The 25,481-nt window shown below is 35.6% G+C and overlaps 1 protein-coding gene across 7 annotated transcripts in view; it reads left to right on the top strand.

The window, feature by feature from the left end:
• Positions 1–24,067, top strand: part of YTHDF3 (YTH N6-methyladenosine RNA binding protein 3) — a 40,222-nt gene extending 16,155 nt beyond the window's left edge. For all 7 annotated transcript variants that reach the window (XM_045455129.1, XM_045455127.1, XM_045455125.1 and 4 more), the window contains 2 exons: positions 224–1,822; positions 20,974–24,067. In XM_045455129.1, the coding sequence (XP_045311085.1) occupies positions 242–1,822; positions 20,974–20,997 (1,605 nt within the window). In that variant the 5' untranslated portion in view covers positions 224–241 and the 3' untranslated portion in view covers positions 20,998–24,067. The remainder of the gene's footprint in view (positions 1–223; positions 1,823–20,973) is intronic.
• Positions 24,068–25,481: the final 1,414 nt, after the last annotated feature.

Genomic DNA, 25,481 nt, shown 5'->3' with positions numbered 1-25,481 from the left:
TCCCCTCCCCCAAACCCTGCAATTTTATAACGAATATTTTAAATAAAAATACCAGCACATTTTTGTTTTGATAAAATTGGGTTTGAAATTTTCATTTTATCTGGAAGAAGTGCATTTGGTTTTCATTTATTTAAAACTATTTGTTTTTAATCTTTGAGAGTCCTTTTTTCCCCCTGGTCTTAAGAGGATACTTCGCTCCTGATTATGATCTTTTGTTTTCCAGAGTAACAGCTATCCACCAATGTCAGATCCATACATGCCTAGTTACTATGCTCCATCCATTGGATTTCCATATTCTCTTGGGGAAGCAGCATGGTCCACGGCTGGAGACCAACCTATGCCGTATCTGACAACCTATGGACAAATGAGTAATGGAGAACATCATTATATACCAGATGGTGTGTTTAGTCAACCTGGGGCATTAGGAAATACCCCTCCATTTCTTGGTCAACATGGATTTAACTTTTTTCCTGGTAATGCTGATTTCTCTACATGGGGGACAAGTGGATCTCAGGGACAATCAACACAAAGTTCTGCTTATAGTAGCAGTTATGGCTATCCACCTAGTTCTCTTGGGAGAGCTATTACGGATGGACAGGCTGGATTTGGCAATGATACTTTGAGTAAGGTGCCTGGCATTAGCAGTATTGAGCAAGGCATGACTGGACTGAAAATTGGTGGTGACCTGACAGCTGCAGTGACAAAAACTGTAGGTACAGCCTTGAGCAGCAGTGGTATGACTAGCATTGCAACCAATAGTGTGCCCCCAGTTAGCAGTGCAGCGCCTAAACCGACCTCATGGGCTGCCATTGCCAGAAAGCCTGCCAAACCTCAACCGAAACTTAAACCCAAGGGCAATGTGGGAATTGGGGGTTCTGCTGTGCCACCACCTCCTATAAAACACAACATGAATATTGGAACTTGGGATGAAAAGGGGTCAGTGGTAAAGGCTCCACCAACCCAACCAGTTCTGCCTCCTCAAACTATAATCCAGCAGCCTCAGCCATTAATTCAACCACCAACATTGGTGCAAAGCCAACTGCCTCAACAGCAGCCTCAGCCACCACAACCACAGCAGCAACAAGGACCTCAGCCACAGGCCCAGCCTCACCAAGTGCAGCCCCAACAGCAACAGCTGCAGAATCGCTGGGTAGCTCCTCGGAATAGGGGAGCTGGATTCAACCAGAACAATGGAGTGGGCGGTGAAAACTTTGGTTTAGGTGTTGTTCCTGTCAGTGCTTCACCTTCTAGTGTAGAAGTGCATCCAGTGCTGGAAAAGCTAAAGGCCATAAACAATTATAATCCCAAAGACTTTGACTGGAACCTGAAGAATGGACGTGTGTTTATAATTAAAAGCTATTCTGAGGATGACATACACCGATCCATTAAGTACTCTATCTGGTGTAGTACTGAGCATGGTAATAAGCGTTTGGATGCAGCTTACCGTTCCCTGAATGGGAAAGGCCCACTCTATTTACTCTTCAGTGTGAATGGCAGTGGACATTTTTGTGGAGTGGCTGAAATGAAGTCTGTTGTGGACTATAATGCATATGCTGGTGTCTGGTCTCAGGATAAGTGGAAGGGCAAATTTGAAGTTAAATGGATCTTTGTCAAAGATGTTCCCAATAACCAGTTACGGCATATTCGCTTAGAAAATAATGACAACAAACCAGTTACCAATTCAAGGGACACTCAAGAGGTACCCCTAGAAAAAGCTAAGCAAGTGCTTAAAATAATTGCTACTTTCAAGCATACCACCTCAATCTTTGATGACTTTGCACATTATGAAAAGCGTCAAGAAGAGGAGGAAGCCATGCGTAGGGTAAGAGTACAGTGATTTTTGTATGTAGGGTCTTTTTCTTGGGGTGGTACATATGGATGGGTGTTCTTTAATGCCTTTTAATATTACATTTTGAGTTTAGGAACTTTATTCTGTAGGAAACCAACCACTTAGCTTAAGAAACAGAACTCTGCAAACTCCCTTGAGGGTCTCAGAGGCACATTAAATCCTTTTCTCTTTCCTTCCTAAGTGTCATTCTTACTCTGAATTTGCCTGTTCTTTATATTCAGGGGATAAAGGTCATTGAGTTGTATTCATCAAAGCCTAGGAAGTTCTGCATTTATAACTAAGCAAATTTAGGAACTGGTGAGGGACTCTAATCACTAATTTTAAACATTAGTTTTATGCAAAAACGTGCTTAGGATTTTGAAACAGCTTTTAAATAAATGTTTGAATATAATTTATTTTGTATTTGTGAGAAAACAGATTTTTTTCCCCCGAAACTCCTTCCTGAACCATTTTTTAAAATATTTGAGAGAGAGCTCGTGAGCAAGCAGGGGATGGGGACAGAGAGAGAGGGAGAGAAAGAATCTCAAGCAGGCTCCACACACTGGTGGCGCAGAGCCCGGTAAGGGGGCTGAGATTCACCAACCATGATCCGTTATGATCTGAGCCAAAATCAAGTGTAGACCCTTAACCAACTGAACTACCGAGGCACTCCCTTCCTGAAACATTTTCATAATTTGTACATTTAAATTAAGCACTTGTATAAAGTATAGGAAGGATCTGACTTTAGGAAGGCAGTTTAGAGTTGGGAATGCATGGACTTTGAGATTTTGATTGAAGAATTTGATCTCATTCTGTTATTGACCCTCTCTGAAACTCGTGAGACTTTCCTGAAGTTATGGCACTGTTTTTGCTTGCGTCATGTAGGCCAGAATTTGGTCACGGGGCACAAAGGCAAGACAGCTGGGGAATGTTTTCTGTTCCAAACCGCAGAAGAAAATTGGGGTCCTATTTTTAGGAGGAAAAGAGAGAATGGATATAGTAGACAACTAGCAGATTTTTCCATAGACAGTACATTCAAATGTCTTTTCAAATGCCGTAAGGGTAAAGTTACTAGAAGCTTTTTTAAAATATTGACTGGTAGAGAAAGAGATACGGGAAGAGCATGCAAGCAGGGGAGAGGGGCCAGGGTTGAAAGAGTCTTAAGCAGGCTCCACACTTAGCATGGAGCCCGATGCAGGGCTCAATCTCACAACCCTGGGATCATGACCTGGGCTGAAGTCAAGAGTTGGATGCTCAACTGACTGAGCCACCCAGGTCCCCCAAGTTAGAAGCTCTTCTAAGAAATTATGTTGGTTACTATGGAAAGCTCATACGTAGAAAATGTCAGTAATTTGTTTCTATGTGTGAACTTAAATATCTGTGGCTTCCTAATCCTTGCAGACAAGGCAACTATTTGAGCGAACGTTCCTCACTGGTGAATAATATTGAAATAATAATTCTAGAACAGTAGTTTGCAAACCTTAAGCTGCTTAAATTATTGGGATGCTTCTTGGAATGCAGCGGTTCTTCCACTGTAGGAAAACCTGATCTATGGATGGTCCTTGAACAAATGTGCAGGTCAGGGGTGCCCCCCCCACCCCCCAATTTCCATAGTTGGAAATTTGTGTGTAACTTTTGACTCACCCAAAACTTAACCACTGATAGCCTGCTGTTTACAGGAAGCCACCTTGCTGATAACATAAACAGTCGATTAACACACGTTTTGTATCTTACATGAATTATATACTGTAGTCTTACAGTCGAGTAAGTGAGAGAAAACATGGTATTAAGAAAATCATCAGGAAGATAAAGTACATTTACAGTACTGTATTTAACAGAAAAATCTACATATATGCCAAACGCACACAGTTTAAACCCATGTTGTTCAAGGGACAACTGTATTTCATAAAGGACCTGCTGGTGTACATTTTTAATAGATACCTTAGGTGATTCTGGTGCTAGTGATTTCGGTTAAATGTGGGAGAAGAGTGAAAAAGGAGGATCAAAAGTAGCTTCTGAACTTTTGAGCTCAGCAGGTGAGTAAATGGTCATGCTGTAACTGCCATGACCAGTAGTGGATCAGTAGAACTGATTTGGGGTATGAAAAGTAGGATGCAGGTTTCTTTTTAAGGTGTTTTTGAGAAATATGGACTGTGAAATCTGTGATTAAGCAGTTAGATGTGAGAGTCACACATTTGGGAGCTTTCTTTTCTTAAATAGTTGATTCCACGAAAGTGGGATGAGATTGCTCAGGGGAAAAAGATGCATGGCAAGGAAATATTTACCAATTTTTTTTTTCTCTCCCACCACTAAGGGGTGGTCACCCTTGTATGTCTTCCACATTTCTTTACCTACCCGGTCTGCAAATTTAGTCCTAGTTTATTATTTTTTTTAATATAATTGTCTCAGGAATTATTTATGACAGTTACATATTGTTTTTATAATCACATATATACCACAGTGATTTAAACTTAATTTTTAAACTTAAAAATTTTACATTTAAATTGTTTCAGAGTTTACTGCCAGTCTTTTGATGGTATATAATCCATCTTTGACATGTTTATTTTGAATCTTTTTTTTGTTGTTCAGCCTTATGTGACATATTTGATAATTTTTTTTTCAGTTTATTTATTTTGAGAGAGTGAGTGAGTGGGGGAGGGGCAGAGAGAGGGAAAGAGAGAATCCCAAGCAGGCTTCACACTGTCCCATGAGCTGTGAGATCTTGACCTGAGCTGAAACCAAGAGTTGGACACTTAACAGACTGAGCTACCTAGGTGCCCCTTCCATATACTTTTCAACTTGTTTAGTTTTTTAAAATTTACCTACAGTAAAATTGTAAATTTGTAAATTCCCTTTTGCTGACTTGTAGTCAAGTGCTTCCCTCCCCCTTTGATCAATCCATTCTCTGTCTCCATAAGGCATTTTTCATAATGTCATGTAAACAAAATTACATAGTGTGTAATGTTTTAAGATTTCTTTCACTTAGCATGATATCTTTGCAGTGTATCAGTGTTTTATATATCAATTCTTTGTTCCTTTTAATTACTAAGTACCATTCCACTGTGTGGATTCACCATAGTGTTTTTATCTGTTCATCCTTTAAAGCACTTCTGAGTTGTTTCTAGTTTTTGGGGAATGTAAGTAAAGGTCCTATAACTTTGTGTATGTATCCTTTTTAAAGTTTTTTAGGGGTAGTTGAGTGGCTCAGTCGGTTAAGCATCTGACTCTTGATTTCTTTTCAGGTCATGATCTCGGTGTCCGTGAGTTCAAGTCCTGTGTCAGGTTCTGTGCTGATAGCACGGAGCCTGCTTGAGATTCTGTCTCCCTCTCTCTCTCTCCTGTCCCTTGCTGGTGCTATCAAAATAAATATTTTAAAAAAAGATAAAAGTTTTAAAAAAATTACATAGTATAATTCACTTTTTGAGAAGTACAGTTCCATGAATTTTAACACACTTATAGATTTGTGTAACTATCACCATGATCAGGATACAGAATAATATCATCATCCTGGGAAAGCTATCTTGTACTATCCCTTCATATTAACATTCTTCCCCCATATCTAACTTCTGGCAACCGTGATTTGGACTCAGTATAGTTCTTTTTAAATTGAAGTATAGTTGACATACAGTGTTATTTTCAGGTGTACAACTTAGTGATTCAACATTTACATACATTACAAAATGCTCACCACTGTAAGTATAGTTACTGTCACCATACAGAGTTATTACCATATTCACTATACCTTGTTCTGTGCTTTTGTACTTATAACTGGAAGTTTGTACCTCTTAATCCTCTTCACCTCTTATACCCCTCCCCACCCTCCCAACTTTGTTGATTTTTAGATTACACATATAAGTGAAATCATACGGTATTTGTCTTTCTCTGTCTGACTTATTTCACTTAACATAATACCTTCTAGGTTCATCCATGTTACCACATGTGGCAAGATTTCATCTTTTTTTAATGGCTAAGTAAAGTCCCATTGTGCGTGTATGTATATACACCACATCTTTCTTCATCCATTCATCCATTGATAGACCCTTGGCATTGCTTGCATATTTTGCTATTATAAATATTGCAGCAATAAACCTGGGGGTGTTATATATATTTTTAAATTAGTGGTTTTGTTTTCTTTGGTTAAATACCCAGAAGTGGGATTACTGGATTGTATGGTGTTTCTGTTTTTAATTTTTTGAGGCACCTCCATACTGTTTTCCACAGTGGCTACACCAATTCCCATTTGCCCAAACACTGCACAATGTTTCCCTTTTCTCTAAACACTCGCCAGTACTTGTTATTTCTTGTTTTGATGCTACCCATTCTGACAGGTGTGAGGTGAGATTTCATTGTGGTTTTGATTTACATTTCCCTACTGATTAGTGATATTGAGCATGTTTTCTTGTCTGTTGGCCATGTCTTTGGAAAAATGTTCATTCATGTCCTTAACTCCTAATTGGAACTGTCATTTGTAAATCTTTTTTCCTATTCAGTAAGCTACCTTTTAGTTTGTTGATGATTTCCTTCGCTGTGCAGAAGCTTTTTAGTTTGATTCATTGTAGTTTTATTAGTATCCGTTTTTGTGAAGTGATATTTTAAGACTCATTTTGACCTTTTTCTGTCATCATTGAACCTGGAAGAGGATCATCCAGGTCAGGTATTTGCTCCAAAACAGGGTTATTGTTGTTTTTTTTTTTCCCTTTCTTCCTTTTAATGTTTAGTGTTAGTTTCACATTCTCTTCCTGCTGCAAATGTGGAGACAGGAGAATCCTGTTGATTGTTAACTTTACCAGTCAAATGATTCATCAGCCTGTGAAGAGTGAGAAGGGAGAGCCAGTACAATGAATATGCTAGTGGGTGAAATTTAACTTTTCTTTGAGTTTGAAACGGCCATGTCGGGGAAACTGTTTTCTCTGTTTATTGACTGTTTTGCATTTGGGGTATCTATCACGTGTCCTTGCCCAGTTTTCTCCCTGGTGCTGTTATCCCTTGTCCAGCAGGAATGTGTAAATTTTCATTTGTAGATTTTCTCTTAGATAATGTGCTTACACTTTAGCTTTCCAGCATAACTGCTTTTAAATACGCTTGGCAGCCCAGTGATAAAGGATGTGTTCCCCCTCTGTTGTAGGTCCTCCTTGGCTCCATCAAAAAGGACAAATTAGTGGTGTTTTGCTAGAATTTTTTTTTTTTTTTTTTTACTTGTTATGCCCATTTTCTTTGTTAAAGAAAAGGATTTGCAAGTCATTGTTTAGTGTTCTCTTTTAACATGACCCCATCTGTCTTGTGTTTTGCTGAAATTCTTCAAAGCTTCTGATATGTGGAGGTCACATTTTCCCAGATGCAAATTCTTCAGTCTTTGGGTAAAGTAGGGTTTCTTAAGACCCAGAATAGCACTAATTCTAAAAGAAAAGATTGATGAAATTTGACCAGTTTAAAATCTGTTCATCAAGGGGCTCATAAGTCAGAGAATGCAACTCGTGAGTTCAAGCCTCATGTTGAGCATGGAGTCTACTTAAAAAAAAAAAAAAATCTGTTCATCAAAAGATGCTTTAAGGAGGGTAGAAAGACATGTAAGGCCCTAGGAGGAATTTGGACATAAATGACCAAAGATTAGTTAGTATCAAGAATGTAGAAAGAACTCCTGTGAGTCAGTTTAAGAAAAAAGATGAACCGAGTTGAAAAATGGGCAAAAGATAGATTGAAACAAATATGGCTAAAAAGTATATGAAAAGATACTCAGTCTTATTAGGGAAATACAAATCAGGAGTATAATGAAAAAATTTTTTATATCCATTTATTTGGTGAAATTGAGAAATTTGATAGTATCAGGTATTAGAGAGACTGTAGATCAACAAAAGCTCTTCTACAGCTGGAGATAGGACCATTAAATTGATAACAGCCATGTGGGGAAGTAATTTTGCATTTTTTTGTAAAGCTGAACAAAATTTCATATATTTTATAATTCAGTTCTTTGTGTACACACACGCACGCACACACACATACATAGCTAAGAGAAGCTTCCTAAATATATCAGAAGACACACAAGAATGTAGATAATAGTAAAAAGACTGGGAACAACCTAAATGTTTATCATCAGGAAAATAACCAAAATATATTGGTGCCATAATGATAGAGTAGAATTGATTGAACTATAGCTACATGCAGCTGTATGTGTGAATCTTTTTCCTTCTTTTTATTTGGACATAATTTTTAATTTATTTGGAAGAATAAGAATAATATGTGAAACACATACATGCCTTTTATCCAGATTCACCTATTAGTGTTCTTCCCTGTTTGCTTTTTTCATCAATTTGAGAGTAAGTTCCCTATATCATGGCTCTTTACCCCCCAAAAAGTATAGTGTCTATTTCCTAAGGATAAGGGTATACAATCACAATACTATCATAAGTTGATTCTCAGTGTCCTTTTTGCCATTTTTTTTCTTTTTTCTAGTATAAGATCTGGTAGAGAAGCTAAAATAGCCAAAATAGAATTAGCCAAAATAATTTTAAATAGTAAGAACAGTTTTAGAAAGCTTATACTAATCTGACCTCAAATCTTTGCCTTTCCCTGGTTTGGGAAGATTTTTTCTTACGCTTTTTCAGGGAGTTACTAGTTTTAAATTTTACATTTGGGTCTGTGGTTACTGTAACTTTCATTTCTCTTTCTAGCGTTCATGTTTTTATTTAAGTTCTTAGGCCTACTTATGATAAAAGAAGGATTTTAAGAAGCTAAGTCCATCTTCTCATCACTGGGTCTTTAAGTGACTTTTGTTTGTTTGTTTGTTTGTGGTTATTTTGACAACAGAGGAATTCCCCAGGTTGTCTTGCCAGCAAAGCGCTCAGTGGAGGAGCCTGCTAGACATCCTGTCAGGTTGTATAATACTTAGAAAGTCATGCTGTCTCTTTTAAACTAAGGGATATTGGTGAAACTTAAAACTGGAAGAGAAATCTGTGCTAATTATCATAGTATTTGCCTCGTTCTTCATTCTTGATATTTTAACACATACTTTTGATACCAAAATATTTTATTAAAGTCAAGCTTAATGGCAGAACAACCAAGGCAAACTCACTAAAAGGATTCAGGAACAGAAGATAATTTAAAATATAAAACAAAATTTATTTTGTTCTTAGGATTCATATGTAAAAAGAAAAGAAAGCCAGAAAATGTTTTTGGAAATGAGAAATACGAATGTCAAAATAAAAAAACAATACAGCAAGCAAGCAGGTAGTAAAATAAATGCTCATGTTTTAGAGCTAGTTTATCTGGAGTTTCAAATCAAAGAAATTTCCATATGTGGAGTGATAGAGATGAAAAATACAAAAGGTAAAAACAAGTGATGGAAAGAGGGGACGCCCACTGTCTTTCTAAAGGAGTGTTGAAAGAGTATAGGAAAAAAACCATCAAAGTGAAGAATGGTTAGAGAAAAATGCCCAGAGCCAAAGGTTGTATGTTTTCAGTGGGAATGGGCTCAAGCTGAGTGACTAGCAGCATTATTTCCAATTGAAAAGAATTAAAGATAGGATAAAGAGAAAATCTTGAACTTCCTGAGCAAAAGACAAACTGCCTTCTACAAGGGAAGGAGAATCAGACTATCAGAATGTTTCCATCTACAACTCTGGATACTCCTATGGAAAATCTTAGAGTAGAGGGGAATGGGGTATATAGAATTATATTCTTAAGGTCAGCGTCCCATTATATCAGTGAAGGGGAAATGCAAACTAAAGAAGATTTCAGATGTACAAGAGTAGCCGCATATCCTTCATGAGAAGGTAACCTGAAGAGGTTTTTTAGCAGAATGAAAAAGGTATTCAAGAAAGATAATACCTGGTAACTGGTTATACTAGAACAAGTATTTCTCAGCAGGGGCAGACTCTATGTATCAGACAGGTCTTCATTGTATGTAGTGTATCTCAGGACTATAAGCATCTCCACTGTGGTCTTTAAAGCCTGACAGATGAAATGAGCCCTCAGTGGGGAACCACTGACCTTGGAGAAGTGAAGGAAGCTAAAAAGAAAATAAAATTCTAACTAAAAGAAAATAAAAAGTTTCTAGGTAATCATGTTCACAGAACATAAGTTCTGTGGGAGCAGGGCTTGCTTTTGTTCTCTGCTGAATCCCTAGCACCTAATGACTGGCACATAGTAGCTGATTAAATATTTGTTGAAGGAGTAAATGCTTTGAAGAATCTCTTTCCTTTGGGAAAGTTTGAATGTCATTGAATTTTTATTTATTGGTTTAAATTGCTGTACTTTTTTGTTTAGGAACTCTACTCAGTTATTCAAGTTACATAATAAATGCTGCTGATTGTTTTTCCCATTTGTAGAAATGGACAATAGTATATAAAAGATTTAATTATAGTTAGAACAAAATGTTATAAGATGGAATAGGAGAGAAAGAATTGAGGAAGGGTAAATAAATGCACTGTTTTTCTCATCTGAAGGTAACAGATTATTGTTTAAAGATGATATATCAAGCAATTGTGCCTCAAGCATATTATTTAAAGTCATAAAGACAATCACTAAAACTAAAAATAGTGTGGCTTCTAGTGTAAGGTGGGGGGGAAGAGAAGGAGAATATAACACGTCCACTGTAATACATTACTTATCATATACAATGGGAATTGATAGTGTTCGCATTGAAAGAACAAGAAATTTATGTGTTAGTGTGCTACTTAAAGTTACAGTGGCGACCCATTAGGAGGAACTTAGAAGGGGCTAGAGGTGGGTACAGGAGCTTACTTTTTACTTGAACTTGCTATTTGTATATATTACTTCTAATGATAAAGCTAGTTTAATTGCAAAATAAGAGAAAGAAAACAAAGAACTAATAATGTTCTGAGTATATTTGTACAGATAAATATGAGTAATCTGCACAGCAGTAGAATCTACTTTTGACTAGGTAATCTTTTTATTGAAATATTACTTCTGCTGTACTTGAATGTGAGTCATTTAGATCCTACTAGATATTCTTTGATTATAAATCCTTATCAGGAAACCTAATCCCAAGTGAAATTTTTAGTTTTATTTCCCTGTAGAAATTAGAGTTTTCAATTGCCTGTAACTTTGAGGTGACTTCCTAAATAAGGCATTTACCTGTTCTCTCAGAAACAGATGAAGACCCGCAGTTTATGCCAAAACAAGCAAGACATAATGATAATAAAATCCCTATTAAATTGTTTTAATTTCTAGAATCTTCTATGCATTTTGCTCATGTATACCATTGTATATTGTTAGTTATTTTGAAAGAGCAAATTTTAGTACCTCCAATCATATTTTTCATAATAGGAATACTTTTGATTCTGAGATGAGATGATAGTCTGTCTCAAAGTAACCAAATTTTTTGTTAATATATAAGAAGTCACTTCAACAGTAACACTACCTGTGACAACAGTGAACATTTCTCTGACAGTTCTATGCATCTTTTTCTCAAGTAGAACATTTAGTTTAATGCTTTCCCATTAATCAAATTATAGTTCTTTAAGATCAAGAATTAGTCGAAGTCTGTTCTCATCTACCTTTCGGTAAACTTTTTTATGGATGGACTTCTTTTATACTGAGTGAGTTGATTATGATTACAGAAACAAAATTTTGCTTCTCCTTTCATCTTTACTATAAAATTTGAAGAATAATATTTCTTTGGAAAATGGTTTTTGGCACAAGATGTGTCACACTGGATACCATAAGCTTTTTTTTTTTAATTTTTAATTAGGCTCCATGCCCAACGTGGGGCTTGAATTCACGACCCTGAGATTAAGATTCATGAGTCTACTGACAGAGCCAGCCAGTCACCCCAATACTATAAACTTTTTATATTACGTATTTAAGTAATTCTCTGATAAAATATTGAGTGGTATTTTTGTATAGTCAAGATGATACAGTTTTAAGTGTAGTAATACTGTGTTTTGCACTTGGTAAATAGTCTTTGTAAGCCAGAGTTGGGGAAACGACGTGCTCTGATTAACATTTTAGAGTACTGATTTGTTTTTATTTTTTTTCTCAGATTAAGGTTCTTGCGCCGTAGGAGAGTTAATAGTGGCTGTATTTTGTTCCGGTGCTGGTTAAGAATTTTAGAAGTTTAGTAAAGGAACTATCTATAGTTCACTGGGTTCATGCTAGATCTTTGGGAGATACTTCTTTCATACCTATTACAGTATGAACAGTCATCATTAAATTTGATGGGTATTTCACTTATTTTTCTTCAGCAGCAAATACATTATTACTTCATGAACATATGTGTTTAGGTGATACGAATTATCTTGTTTAAGTTTCAGGAAGTAACTTAAATTGTTGAATTATCTTTCCAGTTTACTTAATGGTTTATTTTAAAAATTGTATGTGCAATTTCTTAATTTAGAAATTGACTTGCTATATTGCACTCTAATTTCTGAGTGAAACTCACTTCACTGCCTCTTGACAGAAAACTTTGAACTTCTAGAAAGGCATTTCAACTCTTAGACATTACATATTCAATACTGATGTGTTCTGTTTTACATTTGAAATAACAAAAGGGAATGGAGGAAAGATAATAGGATATATAATAAAATAACTAAGGTAACAAAAAGCTACTAGTTAACAATTCCACTTTTGAATTAAAAGTCTGGAATGTACTAATTTTATTTTTTTCATTTTATTGTAAACAGACCAAACTCTGATTCCAAAATAGAATTGTGTGTGGATTCCTTTTATTTGGCTTTAAGACCCTCTGTTCCTGGGTCCCCAGATCAGCCATTTTGTGTGAGGAATCTACTAGCACACATCTACATCTTGTATTCTGGTCAACCTATGTCACCATATATTTAGTTCCTGTATGGTTTTTTCTTAACTGGGATCCCTTATTCATTCCAGCAGATATATGCCAAGGGTTACTAGTAAGCCACTAAAGATAAATAGCCCTTTCTTTATGGAATTTAATCTGCTTGGACAAACATAATTAATTTCTCTCAGTTTTATATTTTTCAGTATTGAGGACCTACATGTCTCTTGAAGAATTTATTTTATGTGTGTGTGTGTGTGTGTGTGTGTGTGTGTGTGTGTGTGTGTGTGTGTATTTAATTTAACCTAATTTTGGTATTTTTTAAATGTAATTGGTAATTTCAGTTTTACTTTCCAGTTGTTTGTTGCTGGTTTATAGAAATATTTTGTATCTTCTGACCTTTGTAGATTCATCTATTAGTTCTAGGAGTTCTAATAGAACATCCTTAGGATTTTCTGGCTGACAGTCACAGTGTCTGTAAATAGAGACCATTTTACTTTTTCTTATGCTTCTTTTTTGTGTGTGATTTTAATTTTAATATAGTGTGGCTTAAATGTGAAATTAAGTGAAAACTCTAAAACCAAAATAAGACTACACATAAACAAAAAAGTTAGTGTAGTGAGTGATGTTATTTTGCTGAAACTAAATCACAGTTCAAACACATGAGTTAGTTCTAAGGCTTCTTAGAATCATATTCTTACTCTCATTTGGACCTAAACTAACGTATGCTATGACTGTTGTCCACCACTTTTCACTATTTGAACTTACTCCTAACTCTTTCATTTTATAGTACACTTTGAGATTACTTGATCTTTGGTTGGTACGGATAAATTGATTATAAATTATTAGGCTGCATCTGTTCTTTTTTTTCCAAACCTGAAATACTTCTTTATTTTATAAATGCAAACTTGGGCACTGGAATCTCTTAAAGCAGTTTTTTATTATAGTGTGGTCATGCAGGGGATCAAGAATGTTAAGTCTCACGTACATGGAAACATTAAAAAAATCGAAGATTTGGCTTTGTAGAACAGAGCCTCCAAAGCATAATCATTCTCTTTTCCCTTGATGATTTTTTTTTTTTTAATTTTGATTTTATTTTACAGTACAGAATTGATCTATTTCCTTTATATTTTTTGTGTTTTGCTTTCTTACTGCAAAATGATCGATCATGTTTTTGGGACAGTGCAGGTCAGAAGCTTATCTCAGTATTAAAACACTTTAATGGATCTGGACAAATGTACAGGCTTTTGAACAGCTGGGGCTTTTATCCATCTGTTATTGCCCTTGTTCTACTCTCTAGTGTGAAATTTTTCAGTTGTGTAAACCAGTCTGAGTAGATTTTAACTCTGGTAAATAATTTTCCTTCTGAAGAATTGAATCTATTACATACTTTAACTACAGTCATTGAACATCTAAAATCTTGTCTTTTTTTTGGAACGTGTCCCTCTTTTTTATTTAAGTCTGATAATTCACTGGATTTTAACTTTGGGGCAGAATTTAACCCTCTCGTAAACAATAAAAAGAGAAGCTGGGCAACCATTAAAATTAACAGTACTCTGTAGAATATCTATGTATTTCATATTACTGCACCAATATGATACTTAATGTATTTGGGAGTTGTATTTTTCTAACTTTTCACTTTGATTTTTTAAACATTTATTTGGAAGTAATTTTTAGATTTACAGAAATGTTACAGAGATAATATAGGATGTTTCTCTGTATGTAGTTTCTCCTAATATTGACGTTACATAATCATAGTATGTTTATCCAAACATGTTTTTCCAGATTTCCCCACATTTCCCAGTTTTTCTGTTCAAGATCTGGAAAACCAGTTTTGTATTCAGTTTTTATGTCTCCTTAATCTTCTCTAAGCTATGACAGTTTCTATGTCTTTCATGGCTTTAACACTTTTGAAGACGTTACTGGTCAGGTGTTTTATAAGGTGTCTTTCAATGTTGGTTTGCCTAATGCTTTGCCATGATTAGACTGAGTTTATGGGAAGAGTACTACGTAAGTGATACGTCCTTCGCATCTGATCGTATGTAACTTATTGTGATACTAATTTTGATTGCTCGGTTAAGGTTGTATCTGCTAGGTTTCTCTAATGTAAATGTCCCTTTTCTCCTTTTGCATACGGTGTTCTTAGAAGCAAGTCAGTATGTCTAGCCCCACACTTTATTTTATTTTTTTAATTTAAATTTTAGTTAACATACAGTGCAGTATTGGTTTCAGGAGTAGAATTAAAGTGATTCCTCACTTACACACAACACACAGTGCTCATCACAGGTGCCCTCCTTAATGCCCATCGTCCATCTAGCCATCTCCCACCTATCTACCTTCATCAACCCTTAGTTGTTCTTTATAGTTAAGAGTCTCTTGTTTACTGCTGTTCTCTTTTCCCCCTCCTTCCCATATGTTCATCGGTTTTATTTTTTAAATTCCCCATAAGAGTGAAATCATATCTCTGTCTTTCTTTGACTTATTTTGCTTACCATAATACATTCTAGCTCCATCCATGTTGTTACAAATGGTAAAATTTTATTTTTTGATGACTAATATTGCATTGTGTGTGTGTGAGACATCTTTATCTGTTCATCAGTTGATGGACATTTGCAGTCCACACTTTAAAGAAGGAAAAGCAAGCTCCACCTCATGCAGGAAAGAGTATTAAAGAATTTGTGAAATTTTTTGTTATTTATTCAGCTCTTGTGTTTGTTCTTTTTCTTACTTCTAGAATATTCCTTTTGTCTTAGATCCCTACAGTTCTCTAATTTTTTTTTCTTTGTGATTTCCAGCTCTTTTTTTCTGATTTGTAATTTGAGATATTTCTTAGACTTAATATTCTACTTTCTAAATGAGGCTGTGACCATTTTCCCCTTTAATTCATCTACTGAAATATTCAGTTTGAAAATTAGATTTTTAACGTAAACAAAGGTGTTTGTCTTTTTGCATTTGGGTCTCAAGTGCCTGCCTGCCTGCTTTTTCTTTTTTTTTTTCCTTCCAGGTATTCGCTGGTTCCTTTTGCAGTTCTGTGTTACTCTACTTGTGTTCCTAGTGCTTTTTCTCATTTACTTTTTGGATGGTGTGGCGTCTTAGATACACATTTACTTTTTCCCTTGTGGCTTTTTTAACCTCAGGTCTGGTTACTGAAATATTGCTTATAATGATAAATCTACCAGTGATTAAAAGGAAGTAAGTCATTTATCTCTAAGGTTAAAGGCAAGCTGTTGGCCTCTCTCAGAAAACTGAAGAAAATTTTGTTTTCAAGCTGTTTCCTAGGTAGAGAAGTCTTAGCTCATCTGTGAAACTCATGGTTTAACAAAAAGACATGGGTTGGCAAGTAACCTTCCTCCTGGAGCTCATCTCCACATGCCAACTTGTGGATCTTGACCTTAGGATCATATGTTGGTCTCCAGTGTCTACTCACTTCAAGGTGGGGAAGAAGCCCTATACCAGACTCAAAGCCCTCTAATCTCCGAATCTGCCTGTTTGAGGCCTAGCTCTGTTAATGGAAAAGGAGAGGAGAAGGCATTCCTCTACAACTTATTTTTTGAATTGTCAATCATTAAAAATAAAAATTCTGTGAGTCACTTTGGGATTGTGTCCTAAAGAGTGTATATGCTTAAGTGCCTTCTTCTGAACTATCACTAAAGACATAGTCCTGTAGGTGTACTGGACCATGGCTTCCTTTGAATGATTTGGGTTTCCTTTCTCCCTCTATCCAGCTATCACTGATAGCTCGGCATCACTTAGTCTCATTTTTCTAGTGGTCTGTAGCTGATAGCATGCCCATAGATCTCTCATTATATTCAAGTATTTGTTTAATATTAACAGTGTCAGGCACAGTTCTAGATCTTATTAATGTAAATGTGGTTGTTTTGTTTTGTTGTCTTAAAGCCGAGGTGGTGTTGACCATATTCAGGAAGACCTGCGTTTTGTTGGTGGAATTTTTTCCATGCTAAGGACTTCCAAATTTGTATACCCACCCTGGACCTTTCCTCTTATCTCCAAACTCATGTATCCAGTTGCCTGTTTGACATCTTCTCACAGTTGTCTAATAAGCATCTTAAATTTAATATAACGCTGTTTGCCTGCCCCAAACCTTCTCTATCTCTGTATAGGGCACCACTGCCCTGCCAGTTGTTGAGGCCAACAATGCTGGACTCATTTGTGAAACTTCTCTTTCTCACTTCACATCTAATCAGTCTATCAGTAAGTAACTTGTCGGCTCTGCTTTCAAAACGTATCTGGAACCCAAGCTCTTCACTAGCTCTGCATCTTCCAGCCCTGCCTAAGAGCTATTATCGTACTGGATTATTACTGTGCTAGCCTTTCTGGCTTTCCTGTTCTCACCTTTGCTCCCCTACAGTCTATTACCAGCAAAACAGCCCTTAGGAGATCCTTGTGAGACCGTTTTTTCATGCTTCTCCTGATACTGTTAGTATCAAAGTATTGCTAACCTCAAAATATGTCAGGAAATATTCCCCCTTTTTCTAGTCTCTGGAATAGTTGGTGTAAGTTTAGAGTTATCAGTTCTGGGACAGTTAATTAAAGGCACATCTAAAACTATGTGAGCTTGGAGGCACCTGACGGGCTCAGTCAGAAGAGCATGTGGCTCTTGATCTTGGGGTTGTGAGTTCAAGCCCAATGTTGGGGTGTAATTACACACACACACTTAACATGTGAGACTGGTGGGGTTTTTTGGGGATGGATTTTTAATTGTTGATTAAAGTCCTTTATTACAAGTCTCTTCAGGTTTTCTACTTATTCTTGAGTTTAGTTTGGTAAATTGTATGTATATAAATTGTACTTTTAGGAGGTTGTTTTGTTTTAAGCCTTTTTTTCATATTGGCATTAATGGTATTTTTATTTTTTAGTTGTATCAGTCTTTTGCTATTAATGTATCTTCTTTTTAAATCAGTCTTTCCAGAGATTTTTTCTCTTCGTAGTTTTTTTTTCCCCCAAACACTAATAGATTGCCCCCTCCAAACACCCGGTTTTTATTCTCTGGTTCTCTTCATTCTTGTTTTCTGTTTCATTATTTTCTGCTGCTATCCTATTTTATTCCTTCTACTTTTGGGGGCTTATTACTCATTTCCTAACAGATTGAGTTGGATGATGAGCTCATTACTTTTCAGACTTTCTCTTTTTTTTTTAAAGTTCTACATGTGTAAATTTCTAAGTGTTTGTTGGGACATAGACTAAGCATTTTCATTATTGTACTGATGTAAAAATTTTTGAATTTCCATTATGATTTTTTTTGGAGATTTTTTAGAAGTAGTTTTAGAATTTCCAGATGTGGTTAAGGTTTTTTGTTAATCTGTTTTGCTCCTAAAACTGATGTCAGAAAATGTGATGGTGCATGACATAGACCCTGGTATTTATTGAGATTTGCTTTCTGGTCTAGCATGTAGTCCCCTTCTGTGGTTGTTCTGTGTGTACCCTATAATTGGTTTGGTTTTCTGTAGCATGTATATTCACTCTGTATTTTTACTAATATATGTGCTTTACCAGTTACTTAGAGAAATGTGTTGAATTCTCCTGCTATAATGAGAAACCTGTCAAATTTTCTTTATAATTCTGACAACTTTTAATATATGTAAAGTTGTTTTTTTAGTTTAATATTATTGCAGCTTATTTTAAAAATATCTGTTATTTAGTATCGAGTGACCGTTTTGTCTCCCAACAGTGGTTTTTGCCTTCAAATGAGTTTTGTCTGGTACTAATATCGTTGTATCAGTCTTTATTTGGTTTGTGTTGTCATATGTCTTTTCATTACTTTTAACTTTGTGACCTTATGTTTTAGGTTGTTTTCTTGTAAATCATATATAACTGGATTTTTGAAAAATCTGAACTGTTATTTATATTTTCATTGAAGAACAGAGTTTTTGATGCTTGATTATAAATGTATATTTCTGCTGTCTTATTTTGTACTTTCTAATTAAATCTAGTTCATTCAGGCTCTCCCCTCAACCCTTCTGTCCTGTTGTATTGATGTATGTGTTTTTTGTTTTTTTTTTTTTTTCCTCTTTTCCTGGCCACTGAGTTAGAAGTTACACATTACATACATAGCTATCTTGTAATATGTATGTAATTTGTATATTTTAAATTTGATTCAGCTTAAGTGCATAGTTGATTACAGTTGAAACTGAAATAGTATCTCTAACTTCTATTTTAAATAACACACGATCCTTATTGCTATAGCTGATCATCTCCCTTGAATTAAATTTCCCTTTGTCTAACTTATCCTTAAATAGTGACTTTTTTTTTTTTCTGTAGTTTGAAGGTTCTTCATGGAGTTGATAAATTTCTGTAGCTTTTATATCTGGCTAATTAAAGCAGGCTTCAAAATTTTTCACACAAATCTATTTGTTTTCTTTAGTTTAGAACTGAACTTTATGATTAGGCTGTTTTTTATTTATTTTATTTTTTTAATGTTTTATTTATTTTTGAGAGAGAAAAAGCAAGCGAGCAAGCAGGTGAGGGGCAGAGAGAGAGGGAGACACAGAATCCGAAGCAGGCTCCAGGCTCTGAGCTGTCAGCACAGAGCCCACTGTGGGGCTCGAACTCAGGAACTGTGAGATCATGACCTGAGCCGAAGTTGGACACTTAACCGACTGAGCCACCCAGGCGCCCCGATTAGGATGTTTTTTAAAAAGCTTTAAGGATTGTATACAATCAGATGACACTTCCTGATACCATATTCTCTTTTTTGTCCCTTTTTTTTCTTCATATTGTTGGATTTAGCTAGCTCTGTGCTTTCGTTTTGTTTTATTTAGTTTATTTATTTTTAACATTTTTATTTATTTTTGAGAGACAGAAACAGAGTGAGAGCAGGGGAGGGGCAGAGAGAGAGGCAGGCTGCAAGCTCTGAGCTGTCAGCACAGAGCCTGAGCAGAGCTCGAACCCACGACTCATGAGATCATGACCTGAGCCGAAGTTGGATGCTTAACTCACTGAGCCACCCAGGCACCCCAAGTTTTATTTACTTTTAGAGTATCCCACTGGAAATGTGTGTATGAAATGATTTTATTTGTAGTTACCATACAGGAGGGCATTTATTTTATTAGCTTTCTGTATGAAATACTGTTATTTCAGTTCTAGAAATATATTAAAGTCAAAAAGAAAGGAATTTAGTAACATAACTTACAGAGTTCTCTTTGGAATTTAAAATACAGTTTTCTGATGGTGTCACAGGATTGGAAACTAATTGACCATTTGCGAAGAATATTCATATTTATTATAGAGCATGTATTACTCACGGAAAATAAAATGGGAGTAGTGAAAACAAAAAAGTTTTATAATGTGTTTAAACACAGGTCTTTTTCAGAGTGTGTTCTCTGGACCAGCAGTGTCTGGATCACCTGTGAACCTGTTAGAACTACAACTCGTAGGTTCAGCTTCACACATTAGGGGCCCAGTAGTCTGTTTCCAGAAGTTTTACAGATTATTCTAATGCTAAAATTTGAGAACTGAGTTACAAGGTGGTGCAAACTACATGATGCATACATTTAACAGGCATACACAATGCCAGTCATTCTTAATTTCACAGACAGAAGTACTGCAGATATATATTGGGATAGTAAACAAAATGAAGACATAACTCAGTTTAACTTTTGTTCAAGGGATTTCCAACTTCTTAACGGAATTAATAATGATGATTAATAAATATTAAGATTTCTAGGGGCGCCTGGGTGACTCAGTCGGTTAAGCATCTGACTTCGGCTTAGGTCATGATCTCACAGTCCGTGAGTTCAAGCCCCGCGTCAGGTTCTGTGCTGACAGCTCGGAGCCTGGAGCCTGCTTCAGATTCTGTGTCTCCTCCCTCTCTCTGACCCTCCCCCGTTCATGCTCTGTCTTTCTCTGTCTCAAAAATAAATAAACGTTAAAAAAAAAAAAAAAGATTTCTTGATACGAAAAAGTACAATATGATGAATATGAGAATATGATATAGAGGAAGTTTGTGAATCAAAGTATTTTTTAATTAACACTAAATTCTCAATTTAATCCAATTTTAGTGCATTTTAATGCATCTCTTTTCCTCATAACCCTACCTAGCCAATAGTTCAAATTGCCACAGAGGCCTTTTAGGCCTTAATACCTCACCATTAAAAACTCAATGAAAAGGCTAGAAAGATGTTCATATTCTCACCTTAAAATCTCATGGGAAAATAGGGCGTGGAGAAGGTCATGCTCTCTTGATATAGGTCTTTTGTTTGAAATCCTTTGTTTTATAATGTTTTGTAGTAATCCTCCCTCAATAGTATGCATAGGTAGTAAATCTTTTTTAATTACTCAAGAGTATTTGCATAACTTTTTATTATAGTACAAATAATTTCAGTTTTTAAATAATGATAGTATTTTATTAAAATTCTCTGTGCTTTTCTTTCAGGAGAGAAATAGAAACAAACAATAACCGTATGAAGATGTCCTGTTAGAATTACAACACTAATGATGTAGACTCTGGAAATGCCTAATAAGTCAAAGAAGACGTTATTAAAGCTTTTTTTCTGCTTAAGGTGACATCTTTGAACTCTAACACAGAATTGACTCTTCTTGTAATGGTTTTCATCAGCGCATCTGCCCTTATACTCTCACCAAACACACTTGAGAACTGTAACTTCGTCAAGCACTTTCTGTCCTGAAGCTTTTACCAGTATCTGCTGTCTTTTGTAATTATGCATCCTAGCTAAGGCACAGAAGACTGAATGAATGCAAGGATTCATTAACTCTTTGAATTTGTTAAATACTAACAGTTAACCATTAGAAGTGGTTCAATGATGTAAGAGTCACACTGCTTCAACTTTTTCTTTGTTGTAGTTTTTAAATTGTCAATTTTTAGCTATTTGACAGATTAAAAGCAAAATAATCATGCCATATTTAGTCCTGGAGTTCAAGTCTAAATGTTTATGTGAAAAATTATTGTAGTAAACTTTTAATATGGCAAAGCAACCTTAAGCTCTATTTTAGCCAAATGAATCATAATCTGAAATTATATTAGAACATTTCCCTTGTCTTCAAACTGTTTGGTGTAACAGAATATTGATATGCAGCTTGGTGGACTTCACCAGTTAATGCACATTCTTCTCCCCTCCTTCCCCCAATAATATGTATACTGAAAAATGTGCATTTGTCTGAGGAATTATTTTGTTTGCTACCACTTAATGAATCTCAAAATTTTGAGTAAATGTACCTCAGTCTAATCAGACTTTTTATGACCTTTATAACTACATTTAAAACCCTTAATTCCTATTTCTGGGTGTTTGCGAGCCTGATTGCGATCATGAAGTAAAAATTTATTATTCTAGGTATTCACTAGCTAAATAAACAATAGTTCTTGTTTAGCAAGCATATACTGTTCCTCAACTCTTTTCTCCAGCTTTTGCAGTGTCCTGGCATCCTTAAAATACTTTGAAAATATGGCCTTGATCCATGGATTAAATCAGTATCTAAGTGAATGTGTTGATGTTTTATTGATCAGATCTATATAAATGGGAATACAGCATATATCTGGGTATTCTTATAGTTATCTTTTTAACATCTTATTTTTTTCATTAATTACATATCAACATTAATTTTGTAACTTGAAACAAATTGATTTTGTATAATTAAACGTGTCAAGCATCTGTATTAACTGATTTGATGGCATAAGGTTATGACGATAATGTACTGCCCCTTATATTACTGTTCCAAAAGGAGGAAACTCTGTAGAAAGATACATTAAGGGTGAAAATAGCAATATAGATTTGAATACCTTGATGTTTTGCATTACTCCATTTATGTTTACATCATGTTTAGAAATGTGTTCATTTACAGTGGTCTTTGGTCACTTCAGTTCAAAAATTTAGTGACGGATATTTCTTTGAGGCTTTCGTTTATATAATTTTTTTGTACAATGTTTTCTTAAAGGTACAAATACTGTATTCAAGTGAAAAAAATACAGTATTTGTAGATAATCGTAGCTACTTCACAGTTCTTTCGTAGTCCCAGTGTAGTTATATCAGTGTTTACTGAAGGGAACATCAAAATATTAGTGGTATGTTACAGAATAAAAGACTTTCTTAAAGGAAAATTGCACCTATTTTACCTTTTGAAGAGTAAGCCATGAAATCTCGTAACACGTCTCTTAACTATTTATACTGAAAATTGGCATTTGGGTATAGTCACCACAGCAATGTTCTGTATCCCTAAGATTATATAGATAGGACGTGTCAAAGCTGACTGTTGTCACTCTGGAGGTCCTATTAGACAAAACTGTAAAGGGGTGACCTTGTAGAAAGGGTCTGAGTCCTCTCTCTGAGGTTCTCTTTTTCTTGGTGCTTTATTAGCAACTCTGAATATTTTTATAAAACTAGTTACATTATAAGTGGATTCAAACTTGTTTAATTTACATTAGGTTTCTATGTAAGAAGTGTCACTCACTCAGCGAGCAGGCTGATTGCAGTAGCAGATGCAGCTGTCAGATGTAATCGAGGAGTCTATTCAAGGTGAGGAGTACATCCCAGTGCCTTTAACCTGGATTTCTAATACAAAGTGAAATGGGTGCAGCATTCCTTTGGAAAAACGACAACAACAACAACAACACTTTTGTCTTTTCAAAATTGGTAATTGTTTTCTTCAGAGCACCTACCTTCTCTTCCTCCTTGGTCTGTCAGTGTATGGCAAAAAGGTTTTTCTCTGAATGAAATGATCACAGATTGTCTCAATAGCACAACTAACTATTTCTTAACTGTAGGGACCAAAAGGGAGAGAACCTGGGCTCTGCAGCAGGAGACACATCATCAAATGTTTAAATAATCACAAATTAAGACATTATTGGCCCAGTCAATTTCTTGCTTCTGATTTTTCCAAAATCTGGTTTGAATGTTTCTTATTAAAGTTATCTTACGTGGGTATTTTATTTTGAAAGGTATTATAGTTTGTATATTTAACAGTAAGGGGGAAAATGTAACCAAAATTAGTATTCTTTCTCTATACATATTGGTACTTGAAGATTCCTTTCAGAAGAAACCCCAGCCTTTTCCTAATTTCAATACTTAATTCCTCATTTTAACTCGAGTGATCTTTCTAATTCAAAAGCTGTGTTCTTTTTGAATACCATGCATGGGGGTTAAGCTGATGTTAAAACAGTTTGCAATAAAAAAGAATCAGCTTAAGTCATTTAATCATTTCAAGTGCATTCTGCATCCTATAAAAATAAGTTTGAGAAATTAAGAGAATTGTGTTTTCATTAAGTTTTGCATATCTTTTGTTATGCCATGTAAATTCCCTTCTTTTTCGTATGATTAAAGAAAGGTTATGATAAAATGATTAGTTCATTTACATTCACTTGTAGCAATTACATGAGAATTTGAATTTTGTCGTGTTTGGGTTTGTTCATTCCTGTGAATGATGGTACAGTTAGGTGAGATTTTCTGTTATGGTACCCAAACTCACCATTTGGTCCTCTTTAATCTTTGAGGGTTTCAATAAAAATTGTTCACTCATATCTGTGTTTTTTCCATTTTATCTTCAAAAATATATATTGCTTGCCAGAAAACAACATTTTTGTCCGTCCTATTGTGGGTTTCCTGATTGACACGTCTCTCAAGTACAAATAGATTGTATCACTCGTTTTAGTTGGCCATTTAAATTAAGTGGGGGAATTAGAGAGAGGATAACAGTTTATCCTAATCTTTATCTGCTCCAGTGAGCTTATTGAATTACATGCTCTTAGTACTAAACTTAGCGCAAAAGAGAAAGAGGCCTATTTGTCTTCATGTAATGGGAGCAAGGAGTGGTACCAGCTGTCTAATAACCCTAATCCCCCATCCTTGGTACCAAGGAATGCTTTTCCAACAGTCTGTGTGTTATCCTTTGGGATAGATAGAGCTTGTGTAGATACGATCTGTGATGAATGTGGATGGTGCATTGATTATTGGCTGGACTCTTTATCTAAGGTACTTGTCCTGACGGGGGAAACCAAAGAGTTTAGTTTTGTGCTGTTCAAACTTTCCAGATGCACTGTTGGCCTGTGAAGAGGGCACAATTTTACAGAATCCCCAGGTGTCCCACACTGTGGCATCATTTGGAACCTCCTTTTTACCAGTCATTTCCTAAAGGGAGTGTTTGCATTTCATCAGCGTATTTATATTTGAGGCTACTCATTTGTTGTTGGGACCCTAATTCTTACCAGCCTGGCTTTATCTTGCTTAGTGATACTAGATTTTGTAAGTCTAGTTTAGAAACTAAAATATCCTGTTTGGTTTTTTTTTTAAGTTTATTTATTTTGAGACAGAGAGCGTGAGCAGTGAAGGATAGAGAGAGAGGGAGAGCGGGAGAATACCAAGCAGGCTCCACACTGCCAGCACAAATCCTGATGTGGGGCTTGAACTCACAAACTGTGAGGTCATGACCTGAGCAGAAACCAAGAGTCAGACTCTTACCCTGCTGAGCCACCCAGGCACCCTGGAACCAAAATATTCTTGCAGTCAGAAGTTAACTGGTCAACTCAAAGTCACTAGCTTTCTAATTACAGTACTTGGTGATAGCATAATCTTGAGGTGTATTCTTTTCTCATTCCTCTTGGTGCAGTAGTGAGAAGTAGAACTAATATCACCTACGTGTGGTAGTGGCAGTTTAAATACAGTTCATGTATACTGCACTAAGTTCAGAATCTGTCTACTCTATAATTTGAGTTACCGTTTGGGACTAAATATAAACAAACTATTTTTGTAAAACAATATGCAAGAAAGATGTACGTGTGGAGTTCATAACACTGATGAGTTCCCCATCCCTTCCTGCCACCCCACTTGCCTATCCAAATACTCCTCCCCACCCCCTTACATAGAACACACGGAGGGATGTAGATAGTTGAATGTCATTTTAAAACATTGGATATATCTGACACCTCTGTAATCA

The sequence above is a fragment of the Leopardus geoffroyi genome, chromosome C3 (genome assembly GCF_018350155.1).
Source record: "Leopardus geoffroyi isolate Oge1 chromosome C3, O.geoffroyi_Oge1_pat1.0, whole genome shotgun sequence".
Lineage (NCBI taxonomy): Eukaryota > Metazoa > Chordata > Mammalia > Carnivora > Felidae > Leopardus > Leopardus geoffroyi.
The sequence above is the reverse complement of the archived record's forward strand: the minus strand, read 5'-3'. Positions and strand labels throughout refer to the sequence as shown.